At 50.7% G+C, this 18,705-nt stretch overlaps 1 protein-coding gene across 3 annotated transcripts in view; it reads right to left on the minus strand.

Annotated features, from left to right (window-relative positions):
• Positions 1-18,705, minus strand: part of FXR1 (FMR1 autosomal homolog 1) — a 165,654-nt gene that overhangs the window by 58,568 nt on the left and 88,381 nt on the right. For all 3 annotated transcript variants that reach the window (XM_075340585.1, XM_075340584.1, XM_075340586.1), the window contains exon 7: positions 9,892-10,008. In XM_075340585.1, coding sequence (XP_075196700.1) covers positions 9,892-10,008 — 117 coding nt within the window. The remainder of the gene's footprint in view (positions 1-9,891; positions 10,009-18,705) is intronic.

Genomic DNA, 18,705 nt, shown 5'->3' on the forward strand with positions numbered 1-18,705 from the left:
CCATATGTCCTCAAGCTTCGGGAAACCCTGGCTCAACTTGCTAGTTTGGCTCAGGATCATGTACGGATGGCTCAAACCAGACAGAAGACATGGTATGACCGCAAAGCACGCTATCGAGAATTTGTAGAGGGACAACAAGTCTTAATGATTGTTCCCCATCGGCAAAATAAACTCCAGACAACATGGGAGGGTCCCTTCCGGGTTCTCAGAAAACTAAACGACACCAATTACCTTCTTGCTCTAGATGATCAGGGACTAAGACAAAGGACTGTCCATGTGAATATGATTAAGGAGTACCATGACCGGACCTTACCTATGATAGCAAGCTGTCGGCTGGCTTCAGAAGATGGTCAGGAGGATGAGGACCCATTACCTGATCTTATTGAAGCAGCCAGAGCCCCATCCACTGTGGAACAGGTTCCTTTGAGAGATCACTTAGATTCCTTACAGAAAAAACAAATGCTGGGAGTGCTCCATCAGAGACAGGCTGCTTTCTCATCCCGACCAGGTCGAACCACAGTAACCCAACATCCTGTGGACACTCAGGGCATCCGTCCCATACAACAGGCTCCCTACCGGGTACCAGAATCAGTTAGAAACACCATGCAGCATGAGCTGGAGGAGATGTTACAGCTTGGGGTGATTCAGGCCTCCCATAGTCCTTGGGCCTCTCCTGTTGTGTTAGTACCCAAGAAAGATGGGAGTACTCGATTTTGTGTGGACTACAGACGACTAAATGACCATACCATCAGTGATGCTTACCCAATGCCCCGCATTGATGAACTTCTAGACCGGCTAGCTGGGGCACAATACGTCACCACCTTGGATCTCAGTAAGGGATACTGGCAAATTCCCCTGACGGAGGAAGGTAGAGAAAAGTCGGCTTTTATAACCCCCTTTGGTCTGTATGAATTTCTAAACATGCCTTTCGGAATGAAAAACGCCCCTGCAACCTTTCAGAGAATGGTGGACCAGATCCTCCGGGGATGTGGCGACTTTGCTTGTGCCTACCTGGATGATATCGCCATCTTCAGCCACACATGGGAGGAACATCTGAATCAAGTAGCTGTTGTTCTTGACCGGATTCTCACATCAGGCCTAACTATTCGACCTGATAAATGCCAATTGGGGATGGGTGAAGTCCAATATCTAGGGCATAGAGTAGGAGGGGGGAAGTTACGTCCTGAACCTGCCAAAATCCAGGCTATTAGAGACTGGCCTGTACCCCAAACCAAGAAACAAGTTATGGCTTTTTTGGGCACTGCCAGTTATTACCGAAAATTTGTTTCTCATTTCAGCAGTGTGGCCAAGCCCCTTACGGACCTCACGAAGAAGACGATGCCCCGGCTGGTGATCTGGACTCCAGCCTGTGATGAGTCTTTTAACCGGCTGAAGGACGCTCTGATCTGCGACCCTGTTCTGGCTGCTCCAGACTACAAGAGGAGATTCATTGTGCAGACGGATGCCTCTTCTTATGGACTGGGAGCTGTCCTCAGCCAGGTGAATGCAGCCGGGGAGGAGCACCCCATTGCCTACCTCAGCAGGAAACTGCTGGACCGAGAAGTGGCCTATGCAACTGTTGAGAAGGAATGTCTGGCTGTAGTGTGGGCCCTTAGGAAACTACGGCCGTATCTGTATGGGCGAGAATTCACTGTGGTTACTGATCACAATCCCCTCACCTGGCTGAACAGAGTCTCTGGGGACAATGGACGATTACTACGATGGAGCCTGGCTCTGCAGCCCTATAACTTTACAATACAATATAGAAGAGGCAGCCAACACCAAAATGCAGATGGACTGTCCAGGCAAGAAGAGACCTGAGTCAGGTCCACCATGTTTACGTGTACTTAACCAGCGACCTGTTGAGGTCACTAGTCCGTACACCAATTGAGGGGGGAAGGGGTTGTAACATTATATCCCCCCAGCCTCTATCATATTGCAATCAGGCTTCAGCCGTAGCTATTGTCCTTGATTTGGGGGGGGGGGTTGCATATATATTGTTCTCCTCTGCAGGGGGCTTGCCTAGTACACAATCTCTGGAGGCTGTGTCTAGGAACCCTTTTCTAGCTACAAGTAGAAAATGTTAAGGGGGTGGATCTAAGGAGGGGTGGGAGATTCAGCCCCATGTTTTAGTTTTTTGTTATGCTTTGTTGAGTGAAGGGTGAGGACCTGTGCTAAGGCCAGCTCCTTATCGCCCGTACATGGACGATTGGACTTTGAGGACTTTTGCATTCTCCTTGGCGCCCCCGGACCTATTTCCTTTGTGTGGACTCTAAAGAACCATTTTAATATTGCATGTTTTATGCTCCCTGCCTCATTAAATCTTCTTGGATTGTTCCTTGGCCTGGCGTCCCTTACTGCTCTGTCGCATACCCAGTCACAGTGGGCTCCAGCCTCCGTACCCGCAATGGATACCTCAACCTTAACAACACCGCCGACAAGAGTGGGGTGAGAAGGGAGCATGCTGGGGGCCCTGTTATGGGCCCTCTTTTCTTCCATCCGACATAGTCAGCAGCTGCTGCTGACTAAGCTGTGGAGCTATGCGTGCATGTCTGACCTCCTTCGCACAAAGCATAAAAACTGATGAGCCCGTAGCAGTACGGGGGGTGTATAGGCTGAAGGGGAGGGGCTTTACACTTTTAGTGTAATACTTTGTGTGGCCTCCGGAGGCATAAGCTATACACCCAATTGTCTGGGTCTCCCAATAAGGAGCGACAAAGAAAAAGGAAAGAAGGGAATTTTGTTACTTACCGTAAATTCCTTTTCTTCTAGCTCTTATTGGGAGACCCAGACGATTGGGTGTATAGCACTGCCTCCGGAGGCCACACAAAGCAATTACACTAAAAAGTGTAAGGCCCCTCCCCTTCTGGCTATACACCCCCAGTGGGATCACTGGCTCACCAGTTTTAGTGCAAAAGCAAGAAGGAGGAAAGCCAATAACTGGTTTAAACAAATTCACTCCGAGTAACATCGGAGAACTGAAAACCGTTCAACATGAACAACATGTGTACCCGCAAACAAACCAAAAATCCCGAAGGACAACAGGGCGGGTGCTGGGTCTCCCAATAAGAGCTAGAAGAAAAGGAATTTACGGTAACAAAATTCCCTTCTTCTTCGGCGCTCTATTGGGAGACCCAGACGATTGGGACGTCCAAAAGCTGTCCCTGGGTGGGTAAAGAAATACCTCATGTTAGAGCTGCAAGACAGCCCTCCCCTACGGGGAGGCAACTGCCGCCTGCAGGACTCTTCTACCTAGGCTGGCGTCCGCCGAAGCATAGGTATGCACCTGATAATGTTTCGTGAAAGTGTGCAGACTCGACCAGGTAGCTGCCTGGCACACCTGTTGAGCCGTAGCCTGGTGTCGCAATGCCCAGGACGCACCCACGGCTCTGGTAGAATGGGCCTTCAGCCCTGATGGAACCTGAAGCCCCGCAGAACGGTAGGCTTCAAGAATTGGTTCTTTGATCCATCGAGCCAGGGTGGCCTTAGAAGCCTGCGACCCTTTGCGCTTACCAGCGACAAGGACAAAGAGTGCATCCGAACGGCGCAGGGGCGCTGTGCGGGAAATGTAGATTCTGAGTGCTCTCACCAGATCTAACAAATGTAAATCCTTCTCATACCGATGAACTGCATGAGGACAAAACGAAGGCAAAAAGATATCCTGATTAAGATGAAAAGAGGATACCACCTTCGGGAGAAACTCCTGAATGGGGCGCAGCACTACCTTGTCCTGGTGGAAGACCAGGAAGGGAGCCTTGGAAGACAACGCTGCTAGCTCAGACACTCTCCGAAGAGATGTGATCGCTACCAGAAAAGCCACTTTCTGTGAAAGTCTAGAAAGTGAAACCTCCTTCAGAGGCTCGAAGGGCGGCTTCTGGAGGGCAACTAGTACCCTGTTCAGATCCCATGGATCTAACGGCCGCTTGTACGGGGGAACTATATGGCAAACCCCCTGTAGGAACGTGCGCACCTTAGAAAGTCGTGCTAGACGCTTCTGAAAAAAGACGGATAGCGCCGAGACTTGCCCTTTAAGGGAGCCGAGCGACAAACCTTTTTCTAACCCAGATTGGAGGAAAGAAAGAAGGGTAGGTAATGCAAATGGCCAGGGAGACACTCTCTGAGCAGAGCACCAGGATAAGAATATCCTCCACGTTCTGTGGTAGATCTTAGCAGACGTGGGCTTCCTAGCCTGTCTCATGGTGGCAACGACCCCTTGGGATAAGCCTGAAGACGCTAGGATCCAGGACTCAATGGCCACGCAGTCAGGTTGAGGGCCGCAGAATTCCGATGGAAAAACGGCCCTTGGGACAGTAAGTCTGGTCGGTCTGGTAGTGCCCACGGTTGGCCGACCGTGAGATGCCACAGATCCGGATACCACGCCCTCCTCGGCCAGTCTGGGGCGACAAGTATGACGCGGCTGCAGTCGGATCTGATCTTGCGTAGCACTCTGGGCAAGAGTGCCAGAGGTGGAAACACATAAGGGAGCCGGAACTGCGACCAATCTTGCACTAGGGCGTCTGCTGCTAGAGCTCTTTGATCGCGAGACCGTGCCATGAATGTTGGGACCTTGTTGTTGTGCCGGGACGCCATTAGGTCGACGTCCGGCCTTCCCCATCGGCGACAGATTTCCTGAAACACGTCCGGGTGAAGGGACCATTCCCCTGCGTCCATGCCCTGGCGACTGAGGAAGTCTGCTTCCCAGTTTTCTACGCCGGGGATGTGAACTGCGGATATGGTGGAGGCCGTGGCTTCCACCCACATCATAATGCGCCGGACTTCCTGGAAGGCTTGCCGACTGCGAGTCCCTCCTTGGTGATTGATGTATGCCACCGCTGTGGAGTTGTCCGATTGAATTCGGATCTGCTTCCCTTCCAGCCACTGCTGGAAGGCTAGTAGGGCAAGAAACACTGCTCTGATTTCCAGAACATTGATCTGAAGGGTGGACTCCTGCTGAGTCCACGTACCCTGAGCCCTGTGGTGGAGAAACACTGCTCCCCACCCTGACAGACTCGCGTCTGTCGTGACCACCGCCCTGGACGGTGGTAGGAAGGATCTTCCCTGTGATAATGAGGTGGACAGGAGCCACCACTGCAGAGAGTCCTTGGCCGTCTGGGAAAGGAAGACTTTCCTGTCCAGGGATGTCGACTTCCCGTCCCATTGGCGGAGAATGTCCCATTGAAGTGGACGCAGATGAAACTGCGCAAACGGAACCGCCTCTATTGCCGCCACCATCTTCCCGAGGAAGTGCATGAGGCGTCTTAAGGAGTGCGACTGACTTTGAAGGAGAGCCTGCACCCCTGTCTGTAGTGACCGCTGCTTGCTCAGCGGAAGCTTCACTATCGCTGAGAGAGTATGAAACTCCATGCCAAGATACGTTAGTGATTGGGTCGGTGACAGATTTGACTTTGGGAAGTTGATGATCCACCCGAACGCCTGGAGAGTCTCCAGTGCAAAATTCAGGCTGAGTTGGCATGCCTCCTGAGAGGGTGCCTTGACCAGTAGATCGTCCAAGTAAGGGATCACAGAGTGTCCGTGAGAGTGCAAGACTGCTACCACTGCTGCCATGATCTTGGTGAACACCCGGGGGGCTGTCGCCAGACCAAATGGCAGAGCCACGAACTGAAGATGTTCGTCTCCTATCACGAAGCGCAGAAAGCGTTGGTGTTCCGTAGCAATCGGCACGTGGAGATAAGCATCTTTGATGTCTATTGATGCTAGGAAATCTCCTTGGGACATTGAGGCAATGACTGAGCGGAGGGATTCCATCCGGAACCGCCTGGCGTTCACATGCTTGTTGAGCAGTTTTAGGTCCAGAACAGGACGGAAGGAGCCGTCCTTTTTTGGAACCACAAAGAGATTGGAGTAAAATCCTCGCCCCCGTTCTAGAGGGGGGACAGGGATCACGACTCCTTCTGCTCTTAGAGAGTCCACCGCCTGCAGCAGGGCATCTGCTCGGTTGGGGTGTGGGGAGGTTCTGAAGAACCGAAGTGGAGGCCGAGAACTGAACTCGATTCTGTACCCGCGAGACAAAATGTCTGTTACCCACCGGTCTTTGACCTGAGACAGCCAAATGTCGCAAAAGCGGGAGAGCCTGCCACCGACCGAGGATGCGGAGGGAGGAGGCCGAAAGTCATGAGGTAGCCGCCTTGGAAGCGGTTCCTCCATTTGCTTTCCTGGGGCGTGAGTGAGCCCGCCAGGAATCTGAGCTCCCTTGTCCTTTGAGTCCCTTTGGACGAGGAGAATTGGGGCTTGCCCGAGCCTCGAAAGGACCGAAACCTCGACTGCCACTTTTTCTGTTGAGGTTTACTTGCTCTGGGCTGTGGTAAGGAAGAGTCCTTACCCTTGGACTGTTTTATGATTTCAGCCAATGGCTCACCAAACAGTCTGTCTCTAGATAATGGCAAGCTGGTTAAGCATTTTTTGGAACCAGCATCTGCTTTCCAGTCCTTTAACCATAAGGCTCTGCGCAAAACCACAGAATTGGCGGCCGCCATAGAGGTACGGCTCGTAGATTCTAGGACAGCATTGATAGCATAAGTCGCAAACGCAGACATTTGCGAAGTTAGGGACGCCACCTGTGGCACTGCTGGATGTATGATAGCATCCACCTGTGCTAAACCAGCTGAAATAGCTTGGAGTGCCCACACGGCCGCGAATGCTGGAGCAAACGACGCGCCGATAGCTTCATAGACAGATTTCAACCAAAGGTCCATCTGTCTGTCGTTGGCATCTGTAAGTGAAGCGCCATCCTCTACTGCGACTATGGATCTAGCCGCAAGCTTGGAAATTGGGGGATCAACCTTTGGGCACTGGGTCCAGCGTTTGGCTACTTCAGAGGGAAAAGGATAACGGGTATCCTTAGAACGTTTAGAGAAACGCTTGTCTGGATGAGCGTCGTGCTTCTGGATTGATTCTCTGAAGTCAGAGTGGTCCAAAAAAGCACTTAATTTACGCTTGGGATACAGGAAATGGAACTTCTCCTGCTGTGCAGCTGCCTCCTCTGCTGAAGGAGCTGGGGGAGAAATATCCAACAGTCTATTAATTGCCGATATAAGGTCATTAACCATGGCGTCACCCTCAGGGGCATCCAGATTGAGAGGGGCCTCAGGATTAGAATCCTGATCACCGTCCTCAGTCTCATCACAGAGAGATTCTTCTCGCTGAGACCCTGAGCAGTGTGATGACGTGGAGGGTCTTTCCCAGCGAGCTCGCTTAGGCTGCCTGGGACTGTCATCCGAGTCAGAGACTTCAGCTTGTGATGCTTGAGACCCCCTTGAAGTACGGATTAGTTCCAACTGAGGGGGACCAGAGAGCATAGCCACAGCAGTGTCCATGGTCTGAGGAACTGGCCTGGCCTGCAAGGTCTCCAGGATTTTTGTCATAGCCTCAGACATTTTATCAGCAAACACTGCAAAGTCTGTCCCCGTCACCGGGGCAGGGTTCACAGGCGTCTCTGCCTGGGCTACCACCACAATAGGCTCTGGCTGACGAAGTGCCACTGGGACTGAACATTGCACACAATGTGAATCATTGGAGCCTGCCGGTAGATCAGCCCCACATGCAGTACAAACAGTGCACACAGCCCGTGCCTTGGCAGCCTTGCGTTTTGCGGATGACATGTTGCTGCCTCCTCAGAGCAGTACAGGGTGTCCAGCCAAGAAGCGACCTACAGTGCAACTATATATATATATATATATGGTACCAAGACAAAAGTACACTATATATCACTGAGGCACTAGTGGGGCCAGCACTACTGTGCAGCTTACCGCCCGCTTAGGAGCGGTGTGTGGTCGCCAGAAATCCCTCTAGTCTGGGTCTCCCAGAGCCTGCTGCCTCTCCCCAGCCAGATCGCATGTGTAATGGCTGCCGGCGTCCTTGTGGAGAGGGGGGGCGGGCCCTGGGCGTACACCGACGAAGAGCGGGAAGTCTGCTTCCCCTTGTGCCTAGTGAGAGGGCTGGAGCATGTAAATAAAGCTCCAGCCCTCGGCGCTGCCTATTGAGCAGCGTCTCTCCCCTACCCTGATTGACAGGGTGGGGGCGGGAACGAAGCGGCGCTAGGCCGCAGAAGCCGGGGGCTAAAGTTAGAAGCGCCGCCGCCGTAAAAGCGCGGTCGGCGCAAAGCCCCCGGCGCACCACAAGTCGCAGCTGCGCCGCCGCTCCAGGAGCGGTCGGCGCAGTAGTTCCCAATACACAACGTCACTCAGCAAAGCTGCAGTGACCTAACCCCCAGCGTACAGCGCCACTGTCCCCGGCGCACTACAACGCTCAGCAAGCCCTGAGAGTGTCCGTGCCTGCCGGGGACACAGAGTACCTGAAAGTTGCAGGGCCTTGTCCCTGAACGGCACTCCCGCTCCACATCCAGCAGGTTCTATGGGTCTGTGGATGGAGCCCGGCCCCAGGGCTTGGGGGCCGGCAAGATCCCACTTCCACAGAGCCCTCCAGGGGATGTGGAAGGAAAACAGCATGTGGGCTCCAGCCTCCGTACCAGCAATAGGTACCTCAACCTTACAAGCACCAACCGCGGGTGAGAAGGGAGCATGCTGGGGGCCCTATATGGGCCCTCTTTTCTTCCATCCGATAGAGCCAGCAGCTACTGCTGACTACAAACAGTGGAGCTATGCGTGGATGTCTGACCTCCTTCGCACAAAGCAGAAAACTGGTGAGCCAGTGATCCCACTGGGGGTGTATAGCCAGAAGGGGAGGGGCCTTACACTTTTTAGTGTAATTGCTTTGTGTGGCCTCCGGAGGCAGTGCTATACACCCAATCGTCTGGGTCTCCCAATAGAGCGCCGAAGAAAAAATCATATGAGAACGCATGGGTGGATGTATGCCTCCTGAACACAAAGCGAAAAACTGGTTGTGACTGGTTCACCAGGGGGTGTATAGGCTCAGAGGGAGGAGCTACACCTTTTAGGTGTAGTACTTTGTGTGTCCTCCGGAGGCAGAAGCTATACACCCAAGGTCTGGGTCTCCCAAAGGAACGTTAAAGAAAAAGTGTTCAACAAATAAAGGGGCATGCATATAAGACAAAAGCCCCACAAGTCACCCCCTCCATATGAATAAGACATTATATATTAATAAGAAAGGCAAAGCCTCAATACTGATAGATGGACATCAGCAGCAAACAAAACAAAATGCACCAAAAACACATAATAGTACATAAGATTTCATAAATACCACATGTCATGCCCCATTTTTCCCTGAGGAAGCCACTCTAGGGGTGGCGACACGCGTTGCGTCAGGGGGAGGGAATCTTGTCCTCCCTCCTTTATGGCTGCCTCCTTTGTGATTGCAGAATCTGCTCCTGCTTGCTGATTTTCGCTGTACCTTTTTATCCAGTCCACGTGGTATTTCTGAAATCTTATGTACTATTATGTATGTTTTTGGTGCATTTTGTTTGTTTGTTTTTCTGCTGATTTCCATCCATCAGTATTGAGGCTTTGCCTTTCTTATTAATATATAGTGTCTTACTTATTTATATGGAGGGGGTGACTTGTGGAGCTTTTGTCTTAGTATATGCAAGTTCCTTTATTTGTTGAACACTTGTGTATTTTGAATGCTTTTAACTCCATGTTGGTGTTTTTTGGCTAATAAAAATTGATTGAATATTTTCTATTTGGTGATCCCAATTATTACACACCTTCTTGCTTCTTCTATATGCATATATACATTTATAACTTCTACAACAGGTTGCTTAATCGGGTCAGGTTTGAAGCATTTTTACCAATAACTTCCAGATCAGTACAGGTGATCTTCCAATCAAGGGACAATAAGACAATGAAGTTTCTAGATGAATTTGCAAATAAAGTTTTGAGGTCTCAAAAAGCAACCAAAAACAAGCCAGGGATGGAACCAAATACAGAAATGGTTTATGGAAAAACGTTAACTTACTTCTAAATGTTTGGTGGCTTCTTCGTTCCTTGACATGAGCATCAGCTTTGTGCGAATACTTCGTAAGTGCATGTCACTCAGGATATTTACCCGCTTCACTGTTGCTTCACTTGCAGACTACAAATAGGAAACACAGGTTTGTGCACGTTAAAATCCAACTGTGTTGAAAACACAAAAGATTCTGAAGCTACACACCACCTGGACAAACCTTACAGATACACGGAGTCTTGGCCTTCAGGATTTTTCTTATTATGACAGCTAAGAGTATAACAGTTTATAAGGGCTAAAGTTAGCTCTTTATAAGGCCTCATGCACAATGAGTATCTGGTGAGTTTTTTACCTCAGTATTTGTAATTCAAAACCAGTAGTGGATCAATGGAAAAGTACAATTTACTTAACCTCATAACGACGGCCGTACGACTTAAAGCGGCGGCAAAACAGGGCACTTATTCTGTTCCGCCGCTTTAAAGCGGCGGCCCGAAAAAACCCTGTAGCGCACCCCAGCGACCGAAAATCTCGGGGGTTTCAGCTACCGGGGGTAGCTGAGACCCCCCAGATTATGAATCGGGGTTTTTTTTTGAACCCCGATCATGTGATCGGCGGTATACACTGTATACCGACGAACACATGAAAAAAAAAGAAATGGTCGGTAAAACTGATTTCTTTTTCATCTGACATGATCAAACATGTCAGATGAGAAAGAAATCTAACCCCCTAGTGCCCCCAAAGCCCCCGGTACCGGAGAGTCCCCCCCACCCCCACCCCTACCCCCACCGGACATCCAAAATGGCGCCGAAGCGCACAGAAAACTGCCGCCGGCGCCGGCTCTGCAGTCATTTCCCTCCGATCTGAAATGATCAAACATTTCAGATCGGAGGGAAATGTCCTCCCCCTGACCCCTCCTCCGGTCCACCGGAGCCCTCTGGTCACCGGAGCCCCCTCCGGTTCTCCAGAGCCACCACCCCCCTCCCCCCTCCGGAGCGTGGAAGATGGCGGCGCACAGCGCGCGGCCGCATTCATTCTGCGCTTTCTGCCGCATGTGACACGTCACATGCGACAGAAAGGTGTCCCCAGGTCCCACTAGGTCACCCCCCGTCAACCCCCCCCCCCAAGCCCCCGGTCTTACGTTACCTGTCTGCCGCTCCGTCCCGCGATCACGCCGCCTCCTTCTTCTTCTTCAATGCTGGCGGCGCATGCGCAGACAGCGGCTGTCAGCTGGATACCTGCAAGCAGGGACCCTGACGTCGCTGATGCACAGGCTCCACTGTGGACCGGGGGAGGGTGAGTGCGGTAATCTGCAGTCACACTCCTCACATGGAGAGACTGCTGTTCCAGAAAATGGGGGGTACGTTCTGTGAGCGTGCCCCTCATATTCTGGAATGAGGTTACTGCAGGTCACTCTGCCCTAGGTTGGACCGGGGCAGTGTGAGTGCAGTATTCTCAGATTACTGCACCCACACTGCTCATGGAGAGCTTGCTCTTCCAGAAAATGGGGGATACGTTCCCTGAACGTGCCCCCCATATTCTAGAAGATCCAGAGTCGGCGTGGGACCTCCAAAATGGATTACAGCGACCGGAATTTCTTTATTTTCAATAAAATGGTAAAAGAGGAATGTTTCGGGGAGTTTTTTTTTCAAATAAATTTTTTTTTTGTCTTTTTTTTTTCTATTACTGACTGGGTTAGTGATGTCGGGTATCTGTTTAAATGCCGTGACATCACTAACCCCAGGGCTTGATGCCAGGTGACATTACAGCTGGTATCAACCCCATATATTACCCCGTCTGCCACCGCACCAGGGCGCGGATGAGCTGGGGCGAAGCGCCAGGATTGGCGCATCTAATGGATGCGCCACTTCTGGGGCGGCTGCGGCCTGCTATTTTTAGGCTGGGAAGAGTCCAATAACCATGGCTCTTCCCACCCTGAGAATACCAGACCCCAGCTGTCCGCTTCACCTTGGCTGGTGATCTAATTTGGGGGGGACCCCACGTTTTGTTTTTTTTTAAAAAAACGCCTGGGGAGCCCTCCAAATTGATCACCAGACAAGGTGAAGCTGTCAGCTGTGGATTGCAGGCTACAGCTGTCTGCTTTACCCTAGCTGGCTATCAAAAATTGGGGGGACCCCACGTCGTTTATTTTAATTATTAATTTTTTGGGGGGCTAAATACAAGGCTAGGCACCCTTTAGTGCCACATGAAAGGCACTAAAGGGCGCCAGCTTAGAATATGCAGGGGGTGGGACGTTATATATGTTTGACATCTATCCATTCATCCATTGTAGCATTTTAGGCTATGTGCCCACGATCAGGGTTTGCAGCGTTTTGGGCGCAAAGTGTTTTCCCTGCGTCCATAATGCTGCGTTGTGCAGTAGAAGCACAGTGGAAGGATTTTTAGAAATCCCATGCCCAATGTGCTTCTTTTCTCCGCAGCATAAACCGACCTGTGGTGCAGCTTCCCGAGCCTCAGCATGTCAATTTATGCTGCGGAGATGAGTGTTCTCTGCAGGTAGCATAGAGCTCCAAAGCGGCCTGAACCCAAATCGTGGCCATGGGCAGCTGCGTTCTCCCGTGGACAACACTCACATCTCTGCAGGAGGCTGACACTGTGTACTAGACGCCGTGTCGCTGGATCATGGCCACATAGCCTAAAAGTGAGACATTTGTTGCTACAGCAACATTTTTGTGAAGTACCTGTGGATTCAAAATGCTTACTATACTTCTGAATAAAATCCAGTTTCCAAAATGGGGTCACTTGTGGGGGGTTTCTGATGTATAGGTAACCAAGGGGCCCTGCTAATGTGACATGGTGCACGCAATTTATTTCAACTTTTCCAGAATTCAAATGGTGCTCCTTCCATTCCAAGCCCTCCCATTTATCCAAACAGAGGTTTTTGGCCACATGTGGGGTATCCCTGTGCTCATAAGACATTGGATAACAACCTGTGGGGTCCACGGTTTGTTGTTGTCTCTTGAAAAAGTGAGAAATTTGATGCTAAAGCAACATTTTTGTGAAAAAAATGAAAATTTTCAATATGGCAACCTAAGCTTATCAAATTCTGTGAAGTACTCGTGGATTCAAACTGCTCACTATACACCTAGATAAAAGCCTTGAGGTGTCTTGTTTCCAGAATGGAGTCACTTGTGGGGGACCGCCACTGTTTAGGCACCTCAGGGGCTCTCCAAATGCAACCTGGCGTCCGCTATTGATTCCAGCCAATTTTGCAGTCAAATGGCGCTCCTTCCCTTCCGGTGCCTGCCATGCGCCCAAACAGTTGATTTCCACCACATATAAGGTATCGCCAAACTCAGGAGAAATTGCACAATAAATGTTATGCTGAATTTTTTCCTTTTACTCTTGTAAAAAAAAAAGCTACCTGGTTGAAATAACAATTTTGTGGTAAAATTTTTTTTTTTTTTTCATGGCTCAACGTTATAAAATTCTGTGAAGCACCTGAGGTTTCAGGGTACTCACCAAACATCTAGATAAATTCCTTGAGGGGCCTAGTTTCCAAAATGGGGTCACTTGTGCGGGGTTTCTGCTGTTTAGGTACCTTAGGGGACCTCCAAATGCGACATGGTGCCCGCAATCTTTTTCAGGCAAATTTCCTTTCTAAAATTCAAATATTGCTCCTTTCGTTCCAAGCCCTCCCATTTGTCCAAACAAAGGTTTCAGACCACATGTGAGGTATCACCGCGCTCATAAAAAAGTGGTTAACAAACCTTGAGGTCAAATTTTTGGAATTACCTCTTGAAAAAGTGAGAAAATTGATGCTAAAGCAACATTTTTGAGAAAATTATTAAAATTTTCAATATGACAACGTAACATTAACAAAATCTGTGAAGTACCTGTGGATCTAAAATGCTCACTATACCCCTAGATAGAAGCCTTGAGGGGTCTAGTTTCCAAAATGGTGTCACTTGTGAGGGATTTCTTCTGTTTAGGTACCTTAGCGGACCTGTAAATGCAACATGGTGCCCGCAATCTATTTCAGCCAAATTTGCTTTCCAAAATTCAAATATTGCTCCTTCTGTTCCGAGCCCTCCCATTTGTCCAAACAGAGGTTTCTGACCACATGTGGGGTATCGGCGCACTCATAAGAAAGTGGGGAACAAGTTTTGGGGTCCATTTTGTTGTGTTATTTCTTCTAAAAGTGAATAAATTTGGGTTAGAGCAACATTTTTAGGTAAAATTTAATTTTTGCTTTTTTTCATTCCACATTGCTTTTGTTCATGTGAAGCACCTGAAGGGTTAATAAACTTCTTGAATGTGGTTTTGAGTACTTTGGGGGGTGCAGTTTTTAGAATGGTGTCACTTTTGGGTATTTTCTGTCATCTAGGCCTATTGAAGTCACTTCAAATGTGATGTGGTCCCTAAAAGAAGGGAATTTTGTTACTTACCGTAAATTCCTTTTCTTCTAGCTCCAATTGGGAGACCCAGACGATTGGGTGTATAGCTACTGCCTCCGGAGGCCACACAAAGCATTACACTAAAAAGTTTAAGGCCCCTCCCCTTCTGGCTATACACCCCCTTTGGGATCACGGCTGCTCAGTTTTAGTGCTAAAGCAAGAAGGAGGAAAGCCAATAACTGGTTTAAACAAATTCAACCCGAAGTAACATCGGAGAACTGAAAACCGTTCAACATGAACAACATGTGTACCCGAAAAAACCAAAAATCCCGAAGGAAACAGGGCGGGTGCTGGGTCTCCCAATTGGAGCTAGAAGAAGAAGGGAATTTTGTTACTTACCGTAAATTCCTTTTCTTCTAGCTCTTATTGGGAGACCCAGACGATTGGGGTATAGCTACTGCCCTCCGGAGGCCACACAAAGCACTACACTAAAAAGTGCAAGGCCCCTCCCCTTCTGGCTATACCCCCCCGTGGTATCACGGGTTCTCCAGTTTTAGTGCCAAAGCAAGAAGGAGGAAGCCAATAACTGGTTTAAACAAATTAACTCCGAATAACGTCGGAGAACTGAAAAACCGTTCAACATGAACAACATGTGTACCCGCAAACAACAAAAAAATCCCGAAGGACAACAGGGCGGGTGCTGGGTCTCCCAATAAGAGCTAGAAGAAAAGGAATTTACGGTAAGTAACAAAATTCCCTTCTTCTTCAGCGCTCTATTGGGAGACCCAGACGATTGGGACGTCCAAAAGCTGTCCCTGGGTGGGTAAAGATACCTCATGTTAGAGCTGCAAAACAGCCCTCCCCTACGGGGATGTCACTGCCGCCTGCAGGACTCTTCTACCTAAGCTGGCATCCGCCGAAGCATAGGTATGCACCTGATAATGTTTGGTGAAAGTGTGCAGACTCGACCAGGTAGCTGCCTGGCACACCTGTTGAGCCGAAGCCTGGTGTCGTAATGCCCAGGACGCACCCACGGCTCTGGTTGAGTGGGCTTTTAGCCCTGAAGGAACCGGAAGCCCCGCAGAACGGTAGGCCTCTAGAATTGGTTCTTTGATCCATCGAGCCAGGGTGGCTTTAGAAGCCTGCAACCCCTTGCGCGGACCAGCGACAAGGACAAAAAGTGCATCGGAACGGCGCATGGGCGCCGTGCGGGAAATGTAGATTCTGAGTGCTCTCACCAGATCCAGCAAACGTAAGTCCTTTTCATACCGGTGAACCGGATGAGGACAAAAGGAAGGCAAGGATATATCCTGATTAAGATGAAACGAGGAGACGACCTTAGGGAGAAACTCCGGAATGGGGCGCAGCACTACCTTGTCCTGGTGGAACACCAGGAAGGGAGCCTTGGATGACAGAGCTGCCAGCTCCGACACTCGCCGAAGCGATGTGATCGCAACAAGAAACGCCACTTTCTGTGACAGGCGAGAAAAGGAAACTTCCTTCAGAGGCTCGAAAGGCGGCTTCTGGAGAGCAACTAGAACCCTGTTCAGATCCCATGGATCTAACGGCCGCTTGTACGGGGGCACAATATGACAGACCCCCTGCAGGAACGTGCGCACCTTAGGAAGACGTGCTAGACGCTTCTGAAAAAACACGGATAGTGCCGATACTTGCCCTTTAACGGAGCTGAGCGACAAGCCCTTTTCTAACCCCGATTGCAGGAAAGAAAGAAAAGTGGGCAATGCAAATGGCCAGGGAGACACTCCCTGAGCGGAACACCAGGATAAGAAAATCTTCCACGTTCTGTGGTAGATCTTAGCAGAAGTCGACTTTCTAGCCTGTCTCATTGTGGCTACAACTCCTTGGGATAATCCTGCAGACGCTAGGATCCAGGACTCAATGGCCACACAGTCAGGTTCAGGGCCGCAGAATTCTGATGGAAAAAACGGCCCTTGGGACAGTAAGTCTGGTCGGTCTGGCAGTGACCACGGTCGACCGACCGTGAGATGCCACAGATCCGGATACCACGATCTCCTCGGCCAGTCTGGGGCGACGAGTATGACGCGGCTGCAATCGGATCTGATCTTGCGTAACACTCTGGGCAAGAGTGCCAGAGGTGGGAAGACGTATGGGAGCCGGAACTGCGACCAATCTTGAACTAATGCGTCTGCCGCCAGAGCTCTTTGATCGCGCGACCTCGCCATGAATGCCGGGACCTTGTTGTTGTGCCGGGACGCCATTAGGTCGACGTCCGGCACTCCCCATCGGCGACAGATTTCCTGAAACACGTCCGGGTGAAGGGACCACTCCCCTGCGTCCATGCCCTGGCGACTGAGGAAGTCTGCTTCCCAATTTTCTACGCCTGGGATGTGAACCGCGGATATGGTGGATGCTGTGTCCTCCACCCACATTAGAATGCGCCGGACTTCTTGGAATGCTTGCCGACTGCGCGTCCCTCCTTGGTGGTTGATGTATGCCACCGCTGTGGAGTTGTCCGACTGGATTCGGATCTGCTTTCCTTCCAGCCACTGTTGGAAGGCCAGTAGGGCAAGATACACTGCCCTGATTTCCAGAACATTGATCTGAAGGGTGGACTCCTGCGGAGTCCACGTCCCCTGGGCCCTGTGGTGGAGAAACACTGCTCCCCACCCTGACAGACTCGCATCTGTCGTGACCACTGCCCAGGATGGGGGCAGGAAGGATCTTCCCTGAGACAATGAGGTGGGAAGGAGCCACCATTGTAGAGAGTCCTTGGCCGTCTGGGAAAGAGAGACTTTCCTGTCCAGGGACGTTGACTTCCCGTCCCATTGGCGGAGAATGTCCCATTGAAGTGGGCGCAGATGAAACTGCGCAAAGGGAACTGCTTCCATGGCTGCCACCATCTTCCCGAGGAAGTGCATGAGGCGCCGTAAGGGGTGCGACTGGCCTTGAAGGAGGGATTGCACCCCTGTCTGTAGGGACCGCTGCTTGTTCAGCGGAAGCTTCACTCTCGCTGCTCGAGTATGAAACTCCATGCCAAGATACGTTAGCGACTGTGACGGTGACAGATTCGACTTTGGAAAGTTGATGATCCATCCGAACGTCTGTAGAGTCTCCAGCGTAGCATGTAGACTGAGTTGGCATGCCTCTTGAGAGGGTGCCTTGACAAGTAGATCGTCTAGGTAAGGGATCACCGAGTGTCCCTGAGAGTGCAAGACTGCTACCACCGCCGCCATGACCTTGGTGAAGACCCGGGGGGCTGTCGCCAGACCGAATGGCAGAGCTACGAACTGAAGATGGTCGTTTCCTATCACAAAACGTAGAAAACGTTGATGTTCTGTAGCAATTGGCACGTGGAGATAAGCATCTTTGATGTCTATTGAGGCAAGGAAGTCTCCTTGAGACATTGAGGCAACGACAGAGCGGAGGGTTTCCATCCGGAACCGTCTGGCGTGCACATGTTTGTTGAGCAGCTTTAGATCCAGAACAGGACGGAACGAGCCGTCCTTTTTTGGAACCACAAAGAGATTGGAGTAAAACCCTCGCCCTTGTTCCTGAGGCGGTACAGGAACCACTACTCCTTCCGCTCTTAGGGAGTCCACCGCCTGCAGCAGGGCATCTGCTCGGTCTGGATGTGGGGAGGTTCTGAAGAACCGAGCTGGAGGACAAGAACTGAACTCGATTCTGTACCCGCGAGACAAAATGTTTGTCACCCACCGGTCTTTGACCTGTGACATCCAAATGTCGGAAAAGCGGGAGAGCCTGCCCCCGACCGGAGATGCGGAGGGGGGGGGCTGGAAGTCATGAGGTAGCCGCTTTGGAAGCGGTTCCTCCATTTGCTTTCTTGGGGCGTGCGTGAGCCCGCCAGGAATCTGAGACTCTTTGCGTCCTCTGAGTCCCTTTGGACGAGGAGAATTGTGTCTTGCCCGAACCTCGAAAGGACTGAAACCTCTGCTGCCATTTTTTCTGCTGAGGTTTGCTTGATCTGGGCTGGGGTAAGGAAGAGTCTTTACCCTTGGACTGTTTAATGATGTCAGCCAATGGCTCGCCAAACAGTCTATCTCTAGATAAAGGCAAGCTGGTTAAACATTTTTTGGAACCAGCATCTGCTTTCCAGTCCTTTAACCACAAGGCTCTGCGCAAAACTACCGAATTGGCGGACGCCATTGAGGTGCGGCTGGTAGATTCTAGGACCGCATTGATAGCGTAAGACGCAAACGCAGACATCTGCGAGGTAAGGGACGCCACTTGCGGCACCGCTGGATGTATGATAGCATCCACTTTTGCCAAACCAGCTGAAATAGCTTGGAGTGCCCATACGGCTGCGAATGCTGGAGCAAACGACGCGCCGATAGCTTCATAGACAGATTTTAACCAAAGGTCCATCTGTCTGTCATTGGCATCCTTAAGTGAAGCGCCATCCTCCACTGCAACTATGGATCTAGCTGCAAGTTTGGAAATCGGGGGGTCTACTTTTGGACACTGGGTCCAG

Source organism: Anomaloglossus baeobatrachus, chromosome 3, assembly GCF_048569485.1.
Source record: "Anomaloglossus baeobatrachus isolate aAnoBae1 chromosome 3, aAnoBae1.hap1, whole genome shotgun sequence".
In the NCBI taxonomy this organism is placed as follows: Eukaryota; Metazoa; Chordata; class Amphibia; order Anura; family Aromobatidae; genus Anomaloglossus; species Anomaloglossus baeobatrachus.